Genomic DNA, 23,993 nt, shown 5'->3' with positions numbered 1-23,993 from the left:
AAATGCGTGGAAAGGAGAAGACGGGCAGTGACTAATGCTCAAATAGGGGGAGATTTTTTTTTTAACTGTTGGAATTTAATGAACTGGCTAATTTTATATTATTCGGGCACTACTAAAGTATCACCACTTTCTTTTTGCATGGCTTGGTAGCTTAGACTCATTCCGTTCCTGATAGTAATTATCTGAAATTTCCAATGCGGCTTAATTGATCAGATTGCGAACGATAACATAATTTTTTTTTTTCGTTATGGTTAAATTGCCGCCAACAGCAAAATAATGACGGAGTTCAATTAGCCCCCGAAACAATGCGCAATACGCAAATATGAAGAAGGTGGGACGTAAAAAGAAAAATTAAAAAAGTAAATAACAAAAGCTTGTAGAATGAAAGGAACGTGACGTTTGCTGGTCACGATCTTTCGGCTTCGTCGCTTAAGGCCACCAGAGTTGAACGTCCTTGACTTGCATCCACTTGCTGTCTAGCGTCTTCTGCTTTCAGTTTTCACCTGAACCACTTGCTTGTTGCGCAACCTTTTATCTCTATTTGGCTAACTGTTGTTCGGGGTTTGATAGCGTCTGAATGATCGTATTCGTCTTCTGATTTTCTGTTTTAATTCTCTTTAGTTCACCGTTTATTTTTGCGCGTTTTATCGTTTTTCCAATTGTTTATGTCGGCATCGAAAACGGAGGTCGTTTAAGCTCATGACCCACTTTTCCTCTCGTTCTCTTATTGATGCTGAGTGTGCAGCAATAACGTTCACACTTGTACATGTTCGCTGGCCCCCAAATATTCCCTCAAAAAAAAATCATAACAGAAATGCGTGCCTGTTTGGATGCTGTTGGGGGAATATTGTGATAAGTTAAAAAAAAAAAAAAAAGTGGGTCGTCATCGTAGACATTCAGAGTTTCAACAACCTGTTTTTGACGTGTGCTCGACGCTTGTTACAATGCAAACCTTTTTGATTGACGCTCATCGTCTACAAAGATTGTCAGTATCCGCGAATGGACCTTGACCAACTCCTGTCTGTGAACATTCGGCGTTGCTGTTCGTGATCCAGTAAATGTCCCTACGAATCACCTTGATTGATCGATCGTCCACCCGTTTTTATCGCCTCAGAGACGACTGACAATTTCACTTTGGCTCTAGTTTGGCAATTTAAAAATATATACCCAGAAACCCACGCGTTTCCATTCCCATTTTCGGTTACCTTTTTTTTTCTTACTCTTCAAGGTATGGATTACAGCGTCCTCCAAATATGGAACGTTGCATGCTGCACCGTCGGATAGCAGTAAATAGAATCAGAATGAGAAATCGAGATGAATTTTTAAGTTGAGTATGACCATTTTTTATTTTGCGAAATTGATTTGCTAACAGTGAAGAGCGTTTGAATTTCGTTTCTTGCTTTAATAATTATGTGGTGGTTTGTTGAATGTCATCCTAATAGATCTTGTTTTTGTTTTTCCTATCTCAACCCAGATACATAAATTACATGGCTGCCAACCATTTTCAATGACGTGTGGTAAGTGTTCCTAAGCACCATTTATCATAAGTTCCCTTTACCTTTTTGCTATTATCTAGGACAGCATAGCCATCCAGCATCGTCGCTCCTGCGAACGCGTTGCATGTGGCCGATGAGTCAACGAACAAGTATCGAGGAGGAGGACTATATACGACAACGTGTTCGGAAAAGGGAAAACAGACCCATAAACATCCAAGTATAGCCGCCTTCGCTATGGATCTCGGTTATGTTGTGAGGGGGGGATAACGGTCATGAAGCGTGAATCACGACTGCAAGAACGCATGAATGGACGAGATCAAAAATGTTTGGAAGATTCAGACACAACGAGTTCTCCACTTGGCTGATGATGGTACAAACATAACTTTTATGACGACCGGCGGTATCTTATTAGCACTAACCGAAGGCGTTAGTTTATCGACAATTTTAGGAATTTCCACCAAAAGATGATTGAGAAACACAACACCAAATAAGCACATCTCACCTTCTTTTTTTTTCTTCCTTAGACCCACACTATGAGTTGAAATTGTTACTCAATCTCCAGTGCTTTCTTCCGCCCATGTAGAGGTATGCGTGCCTCTTGGAAATCGACGTCTAGAAAAAGGATAAGAAACCTAGTCGTGGGTTGCCAGTTGGTCTTTCGTCCTCGTCCCGTCCGGAGCAGCGCGCTCGCTCACGTTGTTTGGGATTTTTAAATCTTTCGTCGCTGTCTCGTTGATCCGCACCAGGGAAAGCGCAGCTGTGGCAGACAACTGTTGCAAATACATCCATCAGCCCATAGTGTCGTTCATTTTGGGGCGCATGACCAGCACCTGGCCGTGTGGACGTGCTAAATATTCATCCATCACTGCCTCGTACCTTTGCAAGGGCGCTGGATATTTTCATCTGATCCTGCAGCTCGAGATCAACAGGTACAACTTTCATGCAATCTTAATTACATTTATCGTTGCATGATTGCATTTAATGGGTTTGAATGATATTACTTAAAAATTCTGTAGCGTCATTAAAGAAGAAAACAAACTTACTCGATATTTGTTACGAGAGAGAGAGAGAGCGATACGGTGCCTATGGCAGTGCAGACCATCTTTGGTCATAGCCTTGGACTAAAGTTGCCCCCGTCTCTTCGTCTGATAGGCAGCACCGGGAGAGACAGAGAGAATGGGAAAGCTGTGCATACACGGCCTTGCTTCTATGTACGACCTAAAGGTTGTGCCTTTTGTTGACTCCCGTTTTTCGTCTCCGTACAAGACAATTATCAATGGCATTGTTTTTGAGGGAGGTATTTCTCTCTGTCGTGTTGTTGGATGGATTTGAAGATGAGCCTCGACTTATTGTCATCTTTGTATTACTACAAACAAGGACGTTCGCCTCGTTTTTCACGCAAGTTACTTTGACCCAACCCCATCTGGTTTAAAATTAGATTGCGTGCCGTCGCATCTCTCAACGACTCTCAGCCTCCATCGACAGTTTCTCCCTTCACCAACAGTTTCTTTGTTTTTCGCTTCGACGTTGCGACGCCCCTATTTTTCCAACCCTCGACAAAAAATTCCTCCAAAATCGTCGATAACTCAATTTTAAAATATTTCCCCTCAACCAAGGGCTGTTCGGGGTTGTATGAATTCTCTGCCGTCAGAGCATTTCTCTTAATTTGAATGTTGAAATAGCGGCGGTGTGATCTTTCATCTGTTTATAACTCGAAATGGTCATACATTCATGCGTGTAGGCATACGCAGGTACACATGGGGAGACACTTCCTACATGCGGCCGATGTACGTGATGGATGCCCAAGGCCAGCCATCAGTGTGTTCTCAACCCTACCTTATTTCATTACTCATTTCAATGCAAAAAGAAAACAAAGTTTTGACTAATATATTCCCCTCCTCCATATGTATAGGGGGATTATGGGCGGTGGCGTTCCTTTGTAACTGTTGACGTACTATGCTAACTTCGTAGCTTAATATGCTGAACCGTTTCGAAAATCAGACGTCGGCAACCTCAACGTGGTTGATGTATTGTGATGTTTGTAGATTCAAATGATGTGCTATTGAGCTAAATGCGAGCGAGTTGCGTGTAATTTTCTAAATTCATTTATTTAGCCGGGTCGTTGAAATGATTGAAACTGAACTTGGTGTGCGTGCAGGGACGTATGAAACCAATGCTAACGAGTTTTGCTTACGGTCAGCATCAGTCTTTGATGAATAACTCAATCGTTTTGGATTTCCATATGCGTTGGGGTGGGTGGCTCATAGTACAACCAAAATGATCGTTTATATCACGTGTTGTACCCACCTTTTATGTTACAACACTATCAAATCGTTTTAAAAATTCACTTTTTTTTTTAAATATCTAATTCATTCATGTAGTTGAAAGAGCGGAGGCAAAACCGAAAAATTCCAACAATGTCTGGAGATGTTCGTCATCATTATTCGTCTTCGTCGATGAGCAGTAGCCGCCATCATCAGCAGCAATCGTGGACTCAAAGTCAGCAGCAGCAACATTATTCAACAGATTTTGAACATGAAGAGGTGGATGATGAAGGAGAGGAGGAAGATGATCATCATCGAACACAACTCCACCAGCCATTGTATCCGGCTTCTGAATGGGATCAAAAGTTAGGTCTGACTCTTGTCTATTTTGCTTTTGGAAATAATCTACGAATTTTAATTGGTACTTTCCCCAATCCTTTTCAATTTGTCGTTGCAAAGAGGAAAAAAAAAAAATGAAGAGCGATATCGCCTTTTAGTGATTTCGTCGTGACTTTGATAGTCCTTCTTTTTTTATCTTATACATTTCTATTTTATTTTGGCCTTGTTCAAATCTACCAAGGATATTTCTTTGTTTAACCTTGCCAAGTCATTTGCCTACACTTTAGTAGAATTTCTTTGTCCGTACTTTTGCGTCGGTTTTTGTTTCTCCGCTCAGTTGGGGTACTGATGCACGTACAGGCGACCCTCTACACAAGTCGTGATCTATTCTTGGAATTTGTGTCGGTCTCTTTTGTTCACTTCACCTTTTCATTTGACTTTCTACGGCCGCCATTCTCCCCTCCCCCGCTCTCTCTTTTTTTTTTTTTTTTATCCTACATTAGTTTGGCTTTTGTTTTTACTAGCCTCTTTTTAACTTTTATTTGCAGTCTTTTATTGATATGGATCCTTTTTTTTTTTTTTTATGTTAAAGTCATTAATAGTTGACTAATTTTCTTCTATTGCTGCGTACTCGTCTCTATTTTGCAGATCGGATGCTGGATGAACTGCAACTGAGCATATCGCCTCAACGGAAAACGGGAACGACGCGGATAGAAGCAGGAGGCGGGAAAGATGTGTCGTCGTCCTCCTACACTCTAACTTCCGGCTCCCATCAACAATCGTCCAGGCAAACTGTCAGCTCTAGTAGCACAAGTCAAGAACATCATCGCACAGCATCTGGTTGCCGTATGTTTGATAGTTCTTCTGTCGCATCCAATCCTTCAGTGGACATGGGTCCAGTGTCATCCATCAGAGATGCCAGATCCCAATCGCCCGAACAACGCATTGCCCTAAAGTCGACTGCAGGATCTTATAACGTAAATCTTTTTCCATCATGCAATGATTGCTTTCGTATATTGACGTTAGTTTACATTGAAAATAGGAAGGAGCGTTCAGCAACGGTTTGTCGAGAGGTGGCAGCATCAGCAGCGTTCGCTCTCAAAGTTCCCAGCAACGGCAATACTCCGAGTATCATTTGGCCAATAGAAAACACGATGGCAATGCGTTCGTTACTGGAATGCCTTCGGCCACATCAGCCGATGACGAGCCATTCGATGAGGATTTCCAGGCAACTCCTTCATCTGTTTCAGAGGTAAAGGATCTAACATTGCAGCTCATTATCACACACATTGCACATTGATTTGTATTGGCAGAGAGCTAAAGCGTGGAGCAGCCGAGGAGTAGCGTACAATTTCGCCTCGGAAACGAGCACGAATAACAATAAAAGCGGCCCGTTAACCGAAGTGGAAACGATCGTCAAAAAGACTCAAGTTGTTCGAACATCTTCTACTGGACAACAGCCGCTAGGATATGGACCAGATGAAATCGATTCTGCTCTCAGCGATCTTATGCGAGTCAGTCAAATGGCCACACGATCGGCTCAGCCCGAAAGGGAGAACGTGCAAGCACAGCAAACCAGTCGGACGGCCCAAGCTCATCATCAGCAATTGTCGACTCAGCAGGTTCATTCAACAAACCCAGTCGTGATGCAGTCGGGAACTACTGAAAGCAACACGTTTAGCAGCAGCAGTAGTAGACAGCAATTCTATAGTTATAGCAGCAACGCGAAAACATCCGAGTCTAATGAAATGCCAGTTCATTACGCCACGCCAGATAATCGACTGAAATCAGTATCGTCCATCAGTTCGTCGAGTTTATCGTCGACTGTTCATCATGCTCACGTTATTGATTATTCTCGAATTAGCCAAAAACAAATTAGAGCTGCTGGAATTCAATCACTGTCGCACCACCAACTCAATAGTCCTATATGCAATTTTCCGGTATTTGTTTATTTAATTATTTTTCTCGATTGATTAAAGTATTACAAATTTATTTCCCCCTTTTTGTAGGATCATGAAGATTTTCCATTGTATAACCTTCGGATTATTCCGGAATCATCAGGGCTATTGTGCAATGTTGCGAAACATCCGCAACCGATGTGCAATGTAGAGAAACATCCGAATTTCCCGTTGTATGCGGCTTCGCCTCCTTGCCCACCGGGATCACAGGAGGCGCATCCCGTCTGCAATATCAAAATTCATCCTGCCTTGCAGTGCAACTTTCCCCGTCATCCAGATTATCCTGGTTTTACGACAGGCTGTTCTCTAGCGGACAAGGAAACCATTTGCAATGTTCCGTCGCACCCCATCCACAATTCCGATAAAGAACGCCATCCGCACGACCGAAACCCATCCAAATGCAATATACCAGGCCATCCAGAGTATCCGGATTACATGTCGCTCACTGAGCCTCAGACGGAACCGTTTTGCGATGTCCCTGGCCATCCGTTTGGATTGTGCAATATCCAAACACATCCGCAATATCCAGATATGATGGGCCCTGAAGATCGAGAAGCCGCTCCTTACTGTTTTATTCCTTCCCATCCGGAACTATTATGCAATATTGGTAAAAATATGTCATGGATTCATAATTGCGCTCTAATATCTATCAATTTCGATATTTTAGCTCATCATCCAGACTATCCAGGCTACATGACGGAAGCTGAAATGCCTTCGGAACCTATCTGCAATGTTCCCAGGCATCCCCTTATCCCGCAGGGTCTTGTTAAAAGAAATCCACCGATTCCTAATCAACAGGATCCTTTTTCCAGTCCTTATGCCGTACCGACTACTCTTAAACCAAAAATGTATCAACGAGGCATAGGAGGTTCTCCTTTGCCGACCATTAGACGCCCTGAAATAGATCCTGGACTACAGTCGCCACCCAAAAAACTGGATGATTTGATGGATACGTTTAACGGGGGTCCCTACCAGGTACGTGGTTGACCGCACGTTTAATCTTGGAATTTATTCATCCTGCATATATTTTTTGCAGCCATACACGTCGACTCCGCGCGTTGGACCTGATCCTACGCCTTTTACTGCTCCGTTGGTCGAGTCTAATGGGCCAGCGCCGATACCCAAGCAATCCTTGTTCGTCGAGACGCCTAAAAAGTCAACTATGAACGGCGCTAGCGCTCCACCTGTTTATTATCCACCCGAAACGAACGAAATGTTTGCAAAAACGAGCCCTGAAGCCCCACTTTTAATGGTAACTCATTTTCTTTCAGAAATTTTCGTATTTATTTTTCGTATTTAATTTATTCAATAATAGCAACAGTCGCAATCGCATTCAATGTCAATGGGAGGAGGATCCAAAGGCAAAATGAAATATTCTGCAAAATATTCTGCTGGTGGATCAGAATCAGATACGAAATTCAAAGCTGGAGCTGGCGGTGCTGCTGTCATTCCCATCTGCCTGCCTGTCTGCTGTGCCATGCCGTGTGTTATCATGTGAAAAACGCAGCATTTAATGGGACCCATATTTTTAGACTATTCCAAAAGTTTGAAGCTCAAAACAATGAGAAAACGGTATTTGATCACAGGAATTTTTGAAAGTGTTTCCGATTTTACAACATACTCTGTACCATCGACATTTTCTCTTATTATTTACGTTTCAGAAGAGGCTGGAACATTGGCTGAATTTTCTCAAGTTTTTTTTATCACAATCTGGCGTAATATGCAAATATGATGTAAGACAGTGAATGATTGATTATGTTAACATTATTTTAATCATACAGGTGGTCAAGTCTGTTGTGGTGTTTAGCATAGAAGTTTTTTATTGAAACTGAAATGTTGAGGTTTGCATGTGAGAAATGGATAAAATAGCACCATATTGCTAATCTTTTTGGCGCCTATTTGCATTCATTTTACCAATAGCCGAACGGCAACGACTCTAAATTAAAGGCGGGAAAGCGTCCAGTTTGGCGCGAAATTGCCTTGATAACGGCAACCTTGTACCTGAGTAAGGGTAAGGGTAACAAAGGGCAAGAACTAGAACGTACGCCATTTTAGAACAGTCTTTAACGCCAACTTGCATTTGCTGCTTGGCACGCTTGCAAAGACGACGTGGAAAATGACGTCGTGTATTGAAATAATTGATGGAACCGCCAAAAATTTTCCTCGTAGGTATTATAAATGTTTATTCATTCAAACATAGCAGGTTTTCAACTGTGAATGTGAAATGAAACAAAAAAGCCCAGAGTGGTATTCTATTACATCAAGGAAAATGAAGGTAGCCATTAGAACGCTGCAGCATTTCCCTTAAAAAAAAAGAGCTATGTAGTTTACAACAGATTTTATTTATTTTTTTAAAAATATGTTTCCAGCTTTGGAACTGTGACAATAATTGATTTTACATTTTTTAATATGGCTCATTTCTTTGAGACATTTTGTGCCATCTTGATGAGCTTGGTTTGTTTGTAAAAACCCAAGATATTTAGCTGTTACTGGAAATCATCATGCATTTCATTCGCATTAGAAAGCAATAATGATTGTTGGAAACATTAAAAATGGAGTTTTCCCAAAGTGTAACTCTTATTGACACATTTATAGAGTGTGAAATTATTTAATGGATGAACAAATGGCAAATGCAACACTTGTTGAGTATAAAGTATTGTGTTTAATGAATTTCTGAACTACCAATTTTTATAGCTTATTTGTTGCTGTGTGCAAAATTTCTTGTTTCCGTCTCAAGATGTAGGAAATGTTTGATAGCTTTGCGAATAATTGTCCATGTTAAGATTTTCTTTTAAAGTACAAATATTTGTTTGGTATTGTTTGCCACCAAATATAAATGGTAATTCTTTTTAGGTGAATGATGTTCTTCACCCACTGGGAATGTCCAGGTAGCATCAACCCATTTCGAACAGAAACAAAAGTTTCAGTTTTGTGACCTTATGGATGGTGTCTCAGCTTGGATTACGGCAACATTAAAATAGAATAAGGTACTTTGATTTCCTACTGATGATGAATTTAAAAGTTTAAATAACTTTCTACCAAGGTATTTCATTTTTAAGACAATATCTTGTCCATGTTCAATCCATGATGCGTCTCAGTATGAGAACTAAAGGTTCATGAATACGATTCTGCAGATGTGCTTGACCAAATGTGGTTGCAACCTCTAATTATGCTGTAGGTAATAAATTCATGCAGTGTTCAGAATTCTGTTTTCTAATAGCATTTTCTGTTTTCCTATTCCCTTTGTTTTAGAGGCAGGAGTATCGTCACAATGATGAATGATACATCCGGGATCTACGAGCTTTTCTGGGGTTATTGATGAATTCAATGGAGCGATTATTCGGATGGCGTTCAGCAAATAAGGTAAGCGGATCTTCACTTCATTTTGTCGTTTTTCTTTGCTGTGTTTTTAATTTTGTACGCTTTTATTTATTTATTGGCTTTCTGTGTATTCTCCGTCCGTTTTGCGAGTTGTGACTTTTAATGTTTTGGCTTACTGCCGGATTCCTTAAGTGGATGGCGATGACGACACAGTCGTGACGTCATAGCGTTTTTGTAACCATCATGAGCTGTGGAACTTCCTTCTTACCCTTTCTGGATTTCGTTTGCATGTGTACACCTGCAGTACGTGCGTGGTGTTGCCCTGAGTTTGATCTTACTTTATAAGGTGGTGGCAAGGAAAAAAAAAAAAAAAAGGAACGGTCCGACGGGCGGAGGAGGTTCCAGGCGCCAATAACTTTATAGCAAAATGCAAGCGTCCTGGCAACGGAACGCTGCTTTGTGTTGTTGTTGTAGAAGTAAACAGATAGACGTTGCCTTTTATGGGCAGGATAGAGAAGCAAGACATTGCAAAGATTATCGACTAATCTTTAGTAGGAGGGACGAGAGTGGGAAGACCATCCAAATTGGGAATGCCGAAATAATGATAGACGGGACTTATTTGGAGCGCTATTGCCTCTCCAGGCAGTTGCGTTGCGCGTTCATTAAGAGATGGGTGCGTTGACAATTGTTCGAATTGACGACGCCATTAATTATTGTCGCTTTCCTTTGGGTCACAGAGAGGGCAGGCGGAGGGAAACAGCGGTCTATTCTGGCCGTATGAAATCATAAATGGGCACATTGATGCCTGTATAGGGTTTGGCCTGTTTCTGTTTAAAGAGGTTGAAAGTTTGGAGGGCGTCGGCTGAAAACGCCTTTTTATTTGATCCAAACTCGTATTTCTTTGCTTTCATTCTTTTAAAAGTTGTAATAGTAAGTGGGTTTTTTTCACGAAATGATTATGCTAAATTATAGCAAGCGATTTGATTCCTTCTCTGGTGAGATTGCGTTGTTGCGGGGTTTTTATGCGAGAATAGTACAGGGTTCTAACAAAAGGGTGGTTTTACCTGTTTGTAAGTAGGCCTAATGGGGGGGGGGAGAGAGTTGGGACTGAAAGAGAAAAGATGATGCTGGGTCACGGTTTCCTTGATGTTCGTTTATCCTTGTTGAGTTGTCGTCCGACGTTTGAGGCCACACGCATTCCGAGGGGGAAAGGTAAACAGGAGAACGTCCTTCACTTTCCATTTTCGGTGGCACACCTGTTGATGGCTTTTTTCTGTTTCGACTTATCTCTGCCTTTTCCACTTGATTCTATCGCGTTGAAAACGGCTGAACACCAGAGCTACCAAAATGATTTTCGTTAGTCGCAATTTCGTTGCCTCATTTTCTGTGTCGAAATTTGTCACGTGGAAAATCTTTTGTTGAGTAACAGCAAATCGTGATTGGTTCGTGACCTGTTTCCTTTGCATTCCACAGCTATTCCTTGTTTGGCTGCTAATAGCTTTCATTTTTTGCTATTTATCGCGTCGACTGGGCGTTGTTGGTAGTGACAGTATCAAAGAGATTCTGCGTATTCATGCCATGTTGATGTTGCAAGGGCGACGCTTCTTCACGATAGCCTTGCCACCTTTTTTTTTCACATTTTAATTTGGCACTTGACGTGGAGAAGACGGACCTTGGCCGCCATATCCTGCTGTTGCTTCTCTTGACGTATTTAGTATGCCGAGCTCATTTCCATTGAGCTAGTCATTTTAATGAATCACTTGATGTTTGCAACTACGCAGCAGTCAGCCGTCTCTTGACATTTGAACTGGTCCATTTTTGTTTTCAAGAAGCAAATAAAACTGCAATAGTTAACGAGCTGTCGTGCGCCAAACCACAAATTCTCCACTTGACTCGCCAATTCAGAGAGGTCCGTCTGTCACTTATCGACGCTCTAGCCCCAGGAAATTGATCATTTCGTTAACCGTCTTCTATTTTCAGCCGTAGGTTTCCGTCGAACGATTCAAGTTTTCTTCAACTCGATTTTCCCACCTTTGTTTATGGGGTACGTATGTAGAACCCTATTTACCCATTTTTGAGGTCATTTGTGTAGGATGTGTGGCTTGCCCCGCCAGTATGGCAAACTTCCAATTCAGCGCCCCAACTTCCACGTTGCAAGGAAGACGATGAGTCAACTTTTATTTTATTTTATTTTTTTTTTTTACCGGTTTCGTTTGAAAGTCTTTACGGTGCCCAATCGCAGTAGACTATGGGCTGGGAGGGAGTTGGCTGTTCACAAGCGCTTTCTATCTATAGCCGCTTGATGCCCCGTGCTCTTATTCGTACCGTGTTGATGAAAAAGGAATTCTGACCCGTTGAAATAGATGAAAAGCAAACACGTAGCACAAACAAGACTTACGTCGATCATTCCCTTGCCCGTTGCAAGTAGGTGAATCACGACGTTTGAGGATGCGCTGCCAGCATTTTTTGCCATAGCCTCGAGATTCATCAGAACGTTCGTGATGTTTGATAATTATAACTTACTAGAATGATGTAGACTCGCTTCTTTCTAGATAACAACAGCGTCAGCATTTACAAGAAAAGGAACACACGACCACACCCTGTTTTCTTGTCGCTTATGTAGTTGGCAAATGAATGAATTTAAAGGGTGCTTTGTCTACATGGGCATAGTTTGCACGTCCAGTCCATTTTCTTATTTTAGGGTGTTTTCGAGTGTTTCAGTTTGTGCACGTAACGGACGTCCGCGCAGAATTGGCCCGTTTCTCTTTGTTTTCCGGTTTGTTTGCATTTTTCATTCGACCGTCTTGTATAACGTTTCGTTTGCAAACAAGTTGTAAGAGGATGTTGAATCGTTAGACTTGTGCACGTCTATTGGCCTTTGTCTACTTCCATGTATGGTTAATGGCACCGAGTAGCCATGATCGGATCGACAGATAAGTGGGCGAGGACATTTTTGCACATTTTTGTTTTTATCTGTTTTTGCCTGGCGCGTGAATCTGAAGCTCGAGGCAACAGAGTATCAAATCTGTCGACCAGAATTCACTTTTTGTCTTGAATGTTTTGGACCCATCTTTTTTTACATCTTAATGATGTGGGTTCGCATATTCCACTGTTATTTCCTTTTTGTATTTTCGCTCCTTACGTAGATGTAGTAGACAACGATATGTAGAAAAAGGAGGAGTCTGACGTTGAGCCTGCAGTCGTAGTTGGTCTGTCGTCCTCGCTGGCAGCAGCGAACACGCACCTCTGACCCAACCGTTGCCTTCCCTATTTTTCGCCTTTTGCTTTACTGTCTGGTTCAAGTTTCTCCTTCGATACCTTTTCAACGTTGGCTCATTGCAGCAGCCAACTGTTGCCAGCATCGTTATCCGTCCAGTGTCTAATTGCATCGATGGTGATAGGCGATCGGATTAAACGGAAATAACATTATCGTCATCCTTCAAAATTTTTGTTTGTTGTTTGGGTCGTCCAGCCCATTTTTTGATAACCCACGCCAACAGGTATATCGAGATTTTTTGTTTATTTCGAATGTATCGCAAGTTGACTGTTGATTTCGTGCTTGAATGTTGGAGAGGTTTCTCTTTGGTTTCAAACGAAGGAGGTGAATCGTGTGGGTCAAGAAAAAAAAAAAAAAAAGGGGGCGAGCGGTGTGTTTGTGCGCGCGCGTATGCAAGCCGATGCAGTGCAGGCCATCTTTGGTCATAGCCTTGGACTGTTGTGCGCGTCTTTGGCAGCAGAAGCCAAAAGATCGCGGCTGCACCGTCAATAAAGGAAAAGAGAAAGTGAAAAAAAACTGGAGGAGAGTATAGATATTCGTTCGTGTATTGTCATTATCGTATCGTGGTGGGATCAAAGCGCCAACTATAGGATTGAGCTGATCATCGTTTTCTTTATGTTGCTGCACACGTTCTTTTAAATCTTCAATTTTTTTTTTTAGCCTAAAAGCAAAGTCGCTTTGGAAACTGTAATTCAAAAGTGTTTCGTTCTTTTCTTTCCATTGTCCTATAGAGAAGGTTTTTTTTAAGATTTGAGAGATGAATGTCAGTATTCAACAAATGGATCGGGTTATGTAACGAAGTAGAAAGGGCGCTGCTCCGCCCTTATTTATTTTTGTTTCTATTCATTTTTATTTTAAAAATTTGTCTGAAGTGTTTGGCTCTACAGTCGAATAATAATGTGTTGGCGTGCGTGTTTTGGTGGCCGTAGATTGCATCCCCAAAAAACGAAATGAATAAGACGCCTTGATGCATCACCTGGTTTAAAATTAGATCACGTCAGACTCTCAGCAGCCGCCTGCTCGGTTGCCCATTACAACAGAACACCAGGCTGTTGCGTGGCCCCTTTTGAAACGCCCCATCTCCTTTTTTAAATAAATTTTTTTATTTTTTATTTATATATTTTTGCCGCAGCGCTATGAGAATAGAAATGGTGCAGATCTCCCTCTGTTTAGCTTCACATGCTTCTTTTTGTTTTGCCTTTTGTGTTGTACGATTCATCATGTATTCGGTATTAATTATTCGACGGTTGAATTTCCACATTTCTTTCTTCGGGGGGGGGGGGGGGGGAAATAGAAAAATGAGGCAATTTAGACAGCATGAAATCATAGATTTGGGCATGGCACGAAAATACAGGGAGCGCACCATCGTGAAGTCATGCTGCCGAAGGTCAAACGTTTTCCGGTTGGGCCTTAGTAGATTCCGCCAACCCTACAGAGCAGCAAAGGAACGTCCAGTATAACTAATTGAATCTGTTTTTCATCTCCATTGCACGTGAACGGGAAAGATGCAACGATAAGGTCAACGTGGACTGGTATTTTTCTTTGCTCTTTTGCAAAAAAAAGGAATTCCAGTTTACGTAAGCCAAGTCAATCGATCCAACAAGAGTCAGTTCCGTAGGAGGTCCAAGGTCTCATTCGCCATCAGTCTTATGACTTGTCCCTTTTTCTTTCTGTTCTCGAAGGCTGGATAGTTAACAATATGGTGTGGCCCGTAATGTATTCCATTCACATCATGACATTAACCAATGGCTATCATGAAAAGAGACGAACTAGTATGGAAATGCATTGCCAAATCAAACGAAATCGCATTTGGCGTGTGTTGTTTGTATACATGGCGTGTGTGTGTGTATGGCAAACAGGCGTCCGCTTTTGGCTCCGTTGTTTGCCAGACTCGCTCTCTCGACCTGATAGTTTGTAGATGTGTACCAATTTGGAAATGTTTACCTTTTACTTTTTCTGATACTCGCCGTTTTTTCTTTTTTTTTTCTTCTTCTTCTTTGAATTACGTTTTGAGATGTAAAAGCTGTTCATTCAAGTCGTATTGAAATGATGTCACGAAAATCAATTCAATATTAGCCTGAATGAGCTCCAACTGTACTGTAAAATGTCGGTAGAAGTGAACGTTTATTAACTAGCGATCGTGGATGTCCTCTCTCGGTAAATGTCTTGTTAGACATTGTTCGACTGGTGTGCAATTGAGAACAAAGAGGCGCAAACCGACGGTGAGAGATGGCCTCCTCTTCGGGCGATGTCCAGTCGCATCATCGCCATCAGTTCTCCAAAACATCGACAACAATGACGAGCACCAGCAACAACAGCCTTCAACATTCGGCTGTTGCCATTGACGAACAGAACTCTACACTAGAGCATCACCATCCAGTGTATCCCGTCTCTGAATGGGACACGAAATTAGGTAGGACCAACTCTGTGTAGTAGGAACTGATGCAACGAGTGAAACAAACTTCAACTTCCTACCGGCCGACTATTCGCCATGGCTTTTGTTTCTCTTTTGTTTTTTTTTTGTTTTTTTAGAGTGACGTTCTTCTTGGTTTGACCCTTTAGTTCATTCCTGGTGTTTTCTTGCCTCCCCTTCTTATACTTTGGTGATGCACAGTACTTTTGGATCCTCATCAAACCCCATCTGCCCACCTTTGGATCTACTTTTTATTATCCTCTCATTGACTTGTTTTGTGGTGAACTTTTTTTCCCCCCCTTTTCGGTTGTGGCAATGACCTGATCTTCGGTCACGACGAACCTGGGATGTGAAATGACCGTAAGAATGGTGCCTTGATTCTCTTTCCTTGAGTGACATTTGTTGATGGGTGATCACCTGATCTTTTCTCCTGGCTTGTTTCCGGTGTGCCATTCATCTACTTCATCTCTTTTCTTCGACATATTCGCGTCGACGTTGTCGTTTAGCGTATGCTGTTTCACACTTGCACTCCTGTGCTACTAGCGTGTGCCTTTGTTTTTGTTTTTCTTACTTGTGTGAAGGAGCCACCCATTTTCGCCTTCTCCTTTTCAGTTTGCAGGCTCTTACCGTTGATTTATACGTTGCCGTTGTAATGGGCCTTTTCCTTTATCTCACTCGCATTTAGATCGGATGCTGGATGAGCTGCAACGCAGTATATCACCGCAAAGGAAAACGGAAGCATCAAGGATAGAGGTGGGAAGACACGAGACGCCAGTTAGCGTCACTTCCGTCCATCGGCAGTCGTCTAGCAAAGCGACCAGCACCAGCGGCACCAACCAGCACCTAGCCGAACAAGCAGTTTCACAGACATCCATTGCGCGTCGTCTCTTTGACACTGCTTCAGATTCAGCGGCAAACTCTTCGTCTGTCAGGGTAGCCAGATCCCGGTCTCCGGAACTGCTTCCGCCCGTAGAAGGACGCCCTCATACTTACACCGTAATTACTTTATTTTCGACGTAGCTGATTAAAAACTTGTAACCAAAATGCTCCATTTGCATAAAGGACGGTCCGTTCGGCAAGGCTTTGTCGGCAAGTGGGAGCATCGGCAGGGCTCGCTCGAGTTCGCAACAACGCGAATACCGCGAATATCACACGTCGACGAAGAATCACGGTGACGGTTCTCTTCTTGTCGGCATGCCGGCCTCCGAAGATGACGCCCATCAGGCAACACCGCCATCCGTTTCCGACGTAAATGCAACGCGTCAAGCCATTTTCTGTGACACCTTTGGTCTCTGTTTTGTTGCATAACTCTGTCGCATTTTTCCATCGTAGAGAGCGAAAGCGTGGAGCAGCCGAGGAGTGACTTACAGTTTCAAGGAGGAGGTGACCAGCAGCACTAGCAGCAAAAATGCAGCAACGGCCGGAGCAGAGAACACGGCTGGTGTAGTAGAAACGACGGTCAAAAGAAGCCAAGTCGTCAAATCGTCTACTAACGGCCAGCAAAACAAGAAAACGACGCCGGCTGCAGATCAAGTGGATTCGTCGCTCAACAATGTCGTCGTCGATATCGGCAATCAAATGATTCCCGACTGCATCGATTTGCTCGCCAGCAACAAGAAAGAAAAGACAAAGAAATCCGTCCGTCTTGCTGAGGGCAACCAGTCGTCCACTCAGCAAGTGACGGGCTCTTCCAGCCAATTCTACAGTTACAACAGTAGCAGTAGCAGCAGCAGCAGCAGCAAGAAACAAGTGGTCGCCAGCAGCAGTACCAGTGGTAGTACGATGGTGGGCGATTCTACCGTTGATTATAGTCGAATCAGCAAAAAGCAGATCGGCGCTGCAACCGGAGCCATGAACCAAAAGCAGCTCGACAGTCCCGTCTGCAATTTCACGGTACTCACAGCCATTCGTTACTGTTCGATGTGCCATGCGTGTCTAACCTTTGTTTTCTTTCGAACGTGTTAGGATCACGATGATTTTCCTAAATACAACGTGCGTGTTATTCCGGAATCAGCGGGACTGCTGTGCAATGTGGCTTCGCATCCCCATCCGATGTGTAACATAGAGAGGCATCCCCATTTCCCGTTGTATGCGGCCTCGCCTCCGTGCCCGCCCGGATCGCAGGATACGCAACCCGTTTGCAACATCGAAGCTCACCCCGCTATACTTTGCAACTATCCACATCATCCGGATTATCCTGGTTTTGCCGCCGGTTGCCCTCCGTCGGAAACCATCTGCAACGTCCCGTCGCACCCCGAACTGTTGTGCAACTTACCCAAGCATGCCGACTATCCGAAACACGCCTCACGGTGTCCCCCACCTGAGATCGAGCCCATTTGCAATATGGATCTGCCCAAGGGTCATCCACGCGTCGTCTGCAATTTCGTCCGTCACCCCCACTATCCGAAATATTGCAATGCCAAGTTAACTGGACAGCAGCCGAACAGCGTGTGCAACGTCCCGGCTCATCGATTGGACAAGTGCAACATACCCGAGCATCCCGATTTTCCTGATTTCAAGGCCAACAAACCACCTGTCGCTGTAGAGGGTAACATGAACACGCCCACCCCGAACGACGATGTGCCGTTGTGTACAGTACCCGGACACCCGATGCTCATCTGCAACGTGACGGTAATACATTCAATCGAACATCAAGTGATAATTGTTATTATTCTATTCCTACATTTTTATCGATGGCTCAAACCCCCCCCAAAAATATAGCAACATCCGGACTATCCGAAATTCACTCATCCCGAATTGCCCGAGTTCTCCGAGGCTGTGGCCGGACTGGTTTGCACCATACCCAGTCATCCGCACGATCCAATCCCGTTGCCGTCGAAATGCAATATCCCTGGCCATCCTGGATATCCCGATTTCATGTCTCTTGCTGAACCACAGACGGAGCCGTTTTGCGACGTTCCAGGCCACCCATTCGGACTGTGCAACATCCAGACACACCCGCAATACCCTGAATTGATGGATCCAGTAGATCGAGATGCCGCTCCCTATTGTTTCATACCGTCCCATCCGGAGCTGCTGTGCAACATCGGTCAAATACGATACTTGTTTCATTTGCCATGTTCGTGTTGCTTAACCAAAAACATGCTTTACATTTAGCTCACCATCCCGACTTCCCTGGCTACACGACAGAAGGTGAAGTGCCATCCGAACCGATTTGCAACGTCCCCAGGCACCCACCGATTCCCATCGTCGAAATTCAGGTTCCGTCTCCTACACCATCGCCCTTAACGGCTAGATCGCCTTCTCCGCCCGTTCGCGATTCTGGTCCGGTCATCTGCAATATCCCGTTTCATCCCCAGTACCCTGCTCTAATGGGCGACAGTAGCCCGCTTTCGCTGCCCGTCTGCTCCGTACCCGGACATCCGCCACTTCTTTGCAATGTCAGTAAAATTTAGACAATCACGTTGTTGATTTCGATCTTCAATGTGTCGTTGCTTTTGAACGAATGTAATTGGACAGGTGCCGAAACATCCCAACTTCCCGGAACACGTTGGCCACATCGGACTCAAATCGCCACCGCAGTGCAACATACCCGGCCATCCTCAGCTGTTGTGCAATTTGCCACATCACCCCGATTACCCTCGGCTGGCCGGCGATTGCCCGTCGGAGCCTTACTGCAACCTGCCAACTCACCCACTGACCAATAAGCCGAAACTTTATCAGGCAGGCACAGGTTCTCCTCTACCCAACCGAAGGCAGGGAACACCAGATCCCGGACTACAAGCTCCGCCCAAGAAACTGGACGATCTTATGGCTACCTTCAATGGTGGACCGCCTCTCGTATGATTGAAATTTATTTATTTTATTTTATTTTATTTGTTTTACTTTGTTTGGTTTTTCTTGTGTTTTCACGTTGTCGTTTACATCGTCGTATGTCAGCCGCTTACGTCAACTCCGCGCGGAGATCCACAAAAAATTGTGTTTTCGCCTTCGCCTGCTGTGCAACTTCCGCTGAAATCTAAGGAACCGGTGGACGGCGAGACGGAGCCATTAATAGAGAAAGAAGCACCAAAGCGGCCGACGACGAAAGGCACTAGCGGACCACCCGTCTACTACCCGCCCGACCATAAGATGTTCACGAAAAAAGATGTACCAATTGTGGTACGTAGTCAGACAGCAGTGTTTTTTTTTTATTTTCAATCTTCGCCCGCAATTTTATATTGATTTTTTTTATTTCCTATCCATAATACAGTCACGCACTTTGGAGAAAAAGTCGAAAACGATGGGAGGCCGATCCAAAGGCAAAATGAAATTTGCTGCCAAGCATTCGGCCAAGGCATCCGAATCAGATTCAAGTGCCAAAGGTGCGTACGGAGGCGCCGCCGTCATCCCCATCTGTTTGCCCGTCTGCTGCGCCATGCCGTGCGTCATCATGTAAATGTTGATGACAACAGGGAATTCAACGACTGTGACGACCAGCGTTTAAGCAGATCAGCTAAATAACGTTCATCACGAAAAGAATATTTCGTGTCGTAATCGATTCGCAGATCGATTCGTTTGTCTTTAATATGAGTTCATTTGTTGCCCACGAAACTGACCCAGTGATTAAAAAAACAACAACAAATATTTTACTCCCGGTGGATGTCGATGGCTTGTCTAGTAAGCTTCATAGCATTCGAGATGGGTCATTGACAATTTCAACATGTTTTGCTTTCATTGACCCCTTTCATCGCTTGATCTGTTCGTTTCATTGTCGTTTCATTGCGTATTGATTCGTTAAAAATCAGTCACATCCAATACTGCCATGAATCGATGCTGCACTGCATTTCAGACGCACATGACTGCTGCTTTTTGTAACAAACCCCGTCGTCGTGACGGCGCCATTCGTTTTATCGAAAACAAAAAATAACGTGTCCATTGGCCTAGTCTTTCTGCTGCAATGCGTTCATCACATAATCAATCGCCATATATAACCTAAACTTCCCCGTGTTTCTTTTTTCTTTTCTTACAGTCTTTTTTTGGTGTTTTGTTTTTCGTTTTTTTTTTTTTAATGTTTGTGTGGCAGAGGGAGGTGGCTGGCACTTCAAGAGTGAATGTTGGCCTACACCCTACTTACCTGTAGACTACCATAAACTACCAACGAGATACATAGATTTAACAAATACATCTTCTCTTACGCGCAAAACATTTCTCGGCGTTCTTTCGTTGTTCTTTTGTTTTTTTTCTGCTGTCTCACATGAGACTCCTGTTTCTGATCACGAGGATTCCCTATGAGCCAAACGCCGTACAGAGCATTTCGGTGATAAAGGAATCACGGCCATCAGCTCATCTTACACAGAGATAACGAGACGAGTTCATCTCGGTTCTTACGCCAACTCTTAAAATGAATTGAACAACCTTAACTTCAGAGGTTGGGGTGCGCTAGGTGGCGTGAAGGACAGCAGACGATCTGTAATGTAATTTTGTGTGTTAGAACCGAAAGACCATATACAAACAACGCCGTTTGATTTACTTGTAGCGAATTAAGTGGACATCAAAGGATGACGTACAGGTTTATGTCGTCCACCGCGAGGACTATCTATCAGTCTCGATCATTTTGGGCTGCGCAAACGAAAAGTGCATTACCTCGTAGTCATTTACCTGAGGGTTTACTAGCAATTAAGCAGGTCCAGTTATCTGTAGTGTCCGCCTTACCGGCCAATCGAAGTTATTTGCATACTTCAACGAGCATTTGGTCAGAAAATAGAAATGAAAGTGAACAGCCAATCGCCCAACTGCCCCAATTGATGAACAACCCACCTCATATCGTCTGGTCTAATATGGTTATAGATTATTACAAGTACCTTTTGTTCATGAAAACATTTTCTATATTTTACAGGCCAAGCTTTTTCAAAAGTGTCAGCAACCTGATGTCATCATTTTTGATTATTAAACCCTACTTCGACAATGATTTCAGTTTAAAAGAGTTTGTTCGTGGATCCAAACAAGCCCTTCTTGTCATTGCCAATGCTCTCGCTGTGGGGGATCTTGACAGCTTAAAAGAACTCTTAGATAAAGAGGCTTTTTCTGAAATCAAAGAAAACATATGCAGGTTCGACAGCAAGCAACTGGCTGAATTAGCTATATCCAATCCAGAAGATATATATCTGACATTTCCTTACCAAGTGGGCATCATCATGAATGATAATGCAAAAGGTATTTCTTAAATTCTGTGCATTAGCCCCAAAATTGTACCAATGTCTGTGATTCTTTAGGTGTTCAAGAACGATTTGTGGAAATCACAGTGTGTTTCCATATCTTGAGAGATCTTAGCGAACTGATCAAAACGGGGAATTTTCAGCCTGGACCAAGTTCTTTTCAAACCCATCGTGATAAAATCGTTATCTGCAACTATCGATTTATTCGCGAGTTCACTAAGGGTGTTGAAGGCCAATGGACAGTCAACTTGGTTCACCATTTTAACCTGTCAAATGATAGCTAGTCTATAGCTGACGTTTACGGTACATCATATTTTTCTCATTTTTTCGTATTCAGTAAACTTAAAAATGAAACGTTTACCGAAAAAATGTATTAAATGAAATCGATAGTCGTTTCACCGCTTTTGTTTTTCTCTTTAAAACCGTTCTTTTAGGCACACCTAGAATACAAGTGCCAAGGATACATTGGAAGAGTGACTTGAAAAAGAGCGAGATGCACAGTTAAAATTGAAAAATACGAGGTGCTGCGCTTAACCCGTCTTGTATTTGGTTTCGATGGCTGCCCAGTCAGCGGCGTGGTTCGTCTTCATGAAGTTGATGATTCGGTTTGAATTCTCGACTTGTTTGGGCGTGCACCCACTGCATCCCTCATTCAGCACACGGGGAAGCATAGCTACAATAAAACGGCATTATAGAGCAAAATTGTGGAGTAAAAAATAGCTTTTAAAAGCAGTTGGCTGTAAAAGATATTTACCTTTCAAATCTCTGCCGTTTTGTTCGCATCGCCCACGATCCAAGGTGCAGTCAATGTAGCGCCTGACAAGCTTTTCATTTTTCAAAACGTTGTCCACATCGACGTTTTCAAGAGCTGGGCCAGGTTGAGCAGAAACGACAGCGGCCAGGACAGCCAAAGCGACGAAGGCGACGATTGTTGAGTTCATTCTCTTTCTGTGTTCAAAGAAAGACTGCAATGATTTAACAGCGAAGGTAGCGTGTTTTTATCCTCGTCAGCTGGGAGGAGACTGGGACACAACATATGTGAAATGGGGAGACGAAGAGAAAGTGTGTTGTCATTGAAAATGACCCACAGAGCAAAGGGAAAAAGAGAAAGTGGGGGTACACCTGCACTTTCACCACCTCCTTTCATCCTCTCTCTCTCTCTCTCTCTCTATCTCTTTATCTCTGTCGCTGCATCTCTCCCTCGTTCCGGTGAGATCCCCTGTCAAAATACTTTTTCTAGCGTGTGTGCATAGGCAGCAAGTATGGGATGAAGAAGAGTTTTTGATCACATAGCCTTAAGATTTAACCCCTCCTATAAAAAAAAGGCTTTGGCCTACCTGATTGTTCGTTGGTCGGCAGCGACTATCTACTTGTTGACTGCAGGACACTAGATGCTGGAATAGGTGGCGTCGGTCCCTTTTTATACTCTGCCCATGTCAACTAGGCATTGTTTGCTTCTCGTTCAATCACGCTTGGTTTCTCTCTTTGTTTTCTCTCGCGAAGAAATCGTGGACGCGTTGCACCGCGTGTTTTTATCATTTCGCCCATGTTTTATATGACCGCACGTGACTCAACGGCAAAACCATTGTACAACCTCGGCGTGAAATTTCGTAAACTTGTCATTTCTTTCATGCAAGGGTGAATGCAAACGTTAAACCCTAGCATTAGAAGTTTCATGTTGGAGTTTCCTTTTTTTAAGTAGTATTTTATCTATCGTTTATGTTACGAGAAAGGTAACACAACTTTGGATTGTCAACAGCTGGATACAACCAATTTAGTTATCAGAGATATGTTCACGTGTTGTTAGGGAAAGAAAAGCGAAAAACAGAGTTCCCCTCTTTGGGCCTGTTAGTGTACATTGCTTTTTCATTTGAAGCAATCGACAATGACAGGTCGGCCCCTGGGAGCTTACTGGTGTCGTCACGGATCTTAATTCAACAGAGGGATACAAAAGGTACAAGTGCAATTAACCTATTTTTTTTTTACATCTCTAAACGGATTCAACCCAGCTCTTCATTTTTAAATCTCACTATTCTTTAATTCTACATTTGACCTTGGCACAAATTCAAAAATTTAGTAGAATAATTCATCGTGTTTTTACTTCCATTTTCATAAGTGCTCTAGTATAAGCTGCTTCAATGAACATTCAATGTTATTTTGTCTTGTTATAATTTGAAAAAGGCCTATGCAAAGCAACAGTGCATAACTTTAGCCTTGGATTGATTCACGGTGTGTTGCGAAGTTTACGATTTTCCCATCAGGTGCAACTTTTTATCTTGACACTCTATTGTCTTAAGTTGTCGAACCGAATCTTTTCTTTGTGTTCATCAAGTGACGGAATCTGTTTTCCTTTTGGCATCAGGATGAGATTGCTATTCTCACGGTGTCTCCGTAACGGTTATGCAATGAGGGGGAAAACCCATTTTAAATCCTCGGATCTCTGTTATTCGCATAGACGAAAAGTGGCAACGAAGCAGCCTTGTGGTATAATTGGAGGTTAGGCACGGCTGATCATCCCACGATCCTTCTGTCATACCAAACTTTCAAATCTGTTCATAACATATTTCGGCAGAAAAAATTTGTAATCGAGGAATTCCTTAATATTTAGGCTTTTTGTACAAAAAGTTTGCCTTTTGTTTTGGTGGAAAAACTATTTTCTGTTGTTGGAAATGGCCATGAACTCACCCATTTAGTAGGATATTGCCACAGATGATTCAAAATGGAAAGTCCAATCACTGGGGTATTGAGTTCTGTGGCCAGTCGTGTT

General features: G+C 43.1%; 4 protein-coding genes across 6 annotated transcripts; 3 read left to right on the top strand and 1 right to left on the bottom strand.

The window, feature by feature from the left end:
- The first annotated feature begins 1,610 nt into the window (after positions 1-1,610).
- LOC130701684 (uncharacterized) lies at positions 1,611-7,940 on the top strand. 2 transcript variants are annotated; one of them, XM_057523627.2, is made up of 10 exons: positions 1,611-1,866; positions 2,021-2,425; positions 3,878-4,130; positions 4,748-5,076; positions 5,142-5,351; positions 5,413-6,039; positions 6,109-6,664; positions 6,725-7,032; positions 7,094-7,309; positions 7,379-7,940. In XM_057523627.2, exons 3-10 carry the CDS (start codon positions 3,914-3,916, stop codon positions 7,553-7,555), a joined length of 2,640 nt encoding a protein of 879 aa, XP_057379610.1. In that variant the 5' UTR covers positions 1,611-1,866; positions 2,021-2,425; positions 3,878-3,913; the 3' UTR covers positions 7,556-7,940. The 2 variants fall into 2 exon arrangements, with proteins under 2 accessions (XP_057379610.1, XP_057379609.1); XM_057523626.2 differs by having other exon boundaries at positions 1,617-1,866; positions 7,373-7,940.
- A 1,464-nt stretch (positions 7,941-9,404) lies between these two features.
- Positions 9,405-20,008, top strand: LOC130701683 (uncharacterized). 2 transcript variants are annotated; one of them, XM_059494259.1, is made up of 11 exons: positions 9,405-9,420; positions 14,829-15,068; positions 15,754-16,064; positions 16,131-16,316; positions 16,401-16,961; positions 17,034-17,699; positions 17,790-18,117; positions 18,186-18,469; positions 18,549-18,869; positions 18,969-19,190; positions 19,282-20,008. In XM_059494259.1, exons 2-11 carry the CDS (start codon positions 14,885-14,887, stop codon positions 19,465-19,467), a joined length of 3,249 nt encoding a protein of 1,082 aa, XP_059350242.1. In that variant the 5' UTR covers positions 9,405-9,420; positions 14,829-14,884; the 3' UTR covers positions 19,468-20,008. The 2 variants fall into 2 exon arrangements, with proteins under 2 accessions (XP_059350242.1, XP_057379607.1); XM_057523624.2 differs by lacking the exon at positions 9,405-9,420 and adding an exon at positions 12,615-12,878.
- Positions 20,009-20,483: 475 nt separating this feature from the next.
- On the top strand, positions 20,484-21,618 carry LOC130701690 (uncharacterized). Its single transcript, XM_057523633.2, has 3 exons — positions 20,484-20,841; positions 20,908-21,224; positions 21,284-21,618. Exons 1-3 carry the CDS (start codon positions 20,570-20,572, stop codon positions 21,508-21,510), a joined length of 816 nt encoding a protein of 271 aa, XP_057379616.1. The 5' UTR covers positions 20,484-20,569; the 3' UTR covers positions 21,511-21,618.
- LOC130701691 (ejaculatory bulb-specific protein 3-like) lies at positions 21,583-22,697 on the bottom strand. The gene is made up of 3 exons (XM_057523634.2): positions 22,564-22,697; positions 21,981-22,174; positions 21,583-21,899 (listed from the first exon to the last, which is right to left on the bottom strand). The coding sequence occupies exons 2-3, from the start codon at positions 22,165-22,167 to the stop codon at positions 21,757-21,759; spliced, it is 330 nt and encodes a 109-aa protein (XP_057379617.1). The 5' UTR covers positions 22,168-22,174; positions 22,564-22,697; the 3' UTR covers positions 21,583-21,756.
- Positions 22,698-23,993: the final 1,296 nt, after the last annotated feature.

The sequence above is a fragment of the Daphnia carinata genome, chromosome 2 (genome assembly GCF_022539665.2).
Source record: "Daphnia carinata strain CSIRO-1 chromosome 2, CSIRO_AGI_Dcar_HiC_V3, whole genome shotgun sequence".
NCBI lineage: Eukaryota > Metazoa > Arthropoda > Branchiopoda > Diplostraca > Daphniidae > Daphnia > Daphnia carinata.
This window is presented reverse-complemented; position numbering and strand designations above follow the sequence as displayed.

Bases quoted from the DNA above. Each gene is read 5' to 3' on its own strand.
- LOC130701683 (XM_059494259.1), top strand. From the start codon at position 14,885: ATGGCCTCCTCTTCGGGCGATGTCCAGTCGCATCATCGCCATCAGTTC. The intron at 17,700-17,789 runs GTAATACATTCA...CCAAAAATATAG, and splicing joins TGCTCATCTGCAACGTGACG to CAACATCCGGACTATCCGAA. The intron at 18,870-18,968 runs GTATGATTGAAA...GTCGTATGTCAG, and splicing joins TCAATGGTGGACCGCCTCTC to CCGCTTACGTCAACTCCGCG.
- LOC130701684 (XM_057523626.2), top strand. From the start codon at position 3,914: ATGTCTGGAGATGTTCGTCATCATTATTCGTCTTCGTCGATGAGCAGT. The intron at 6,040-6,108 runs GTATTTGTTTAT...CCCTTTTTGTAG, and splicing joins GTCCTATATGCAATTTTCCG to GATCATGAAGATTTTCCATT. The intron at 6,665-6,724 runs GTAAAAATATGT...TCGATATTTTAG, and splicing joins GGAACTATTATGCAATATTG to CTCATCATCCAGACTATCCA.
- LOC130701690 (XM_057523633.2), top strand. From the start codon at position 20,570: ATGACGTACAGGTTTATGTCGTCCACCGCGAGGACTATCTATCAGTCT. The intron at 20,842-20,907 runs GTCTAATATGGT...TATATTTTACAG, and splicing joins AACCCACCTCATATCGTCTG to GCCAAGCTTTTTCAAAAGTG. The intron at 21,225-21,283 runs GTATTTCTTAAA...GTGATTCTTTAG, and splicing joins CATGAATGATAATGCAAAAG to GTGTTCAAGAACGATTTGTG.
- LOC130701691 (XM_057523634.2), bottom strand. From the start codon at position 22,167: ATGAACTCAACAATCGTCGCCTTCGTCGCTTTGGCTGTCCTGGCCGCT. The intron at 21,900-21,980 runs GTAAATATCTTT...GTTTTATTGTAG, and splicing joins AAACGGCAGAGATTTGAAAG to CTATGCTTCCCCGTGTGCTG.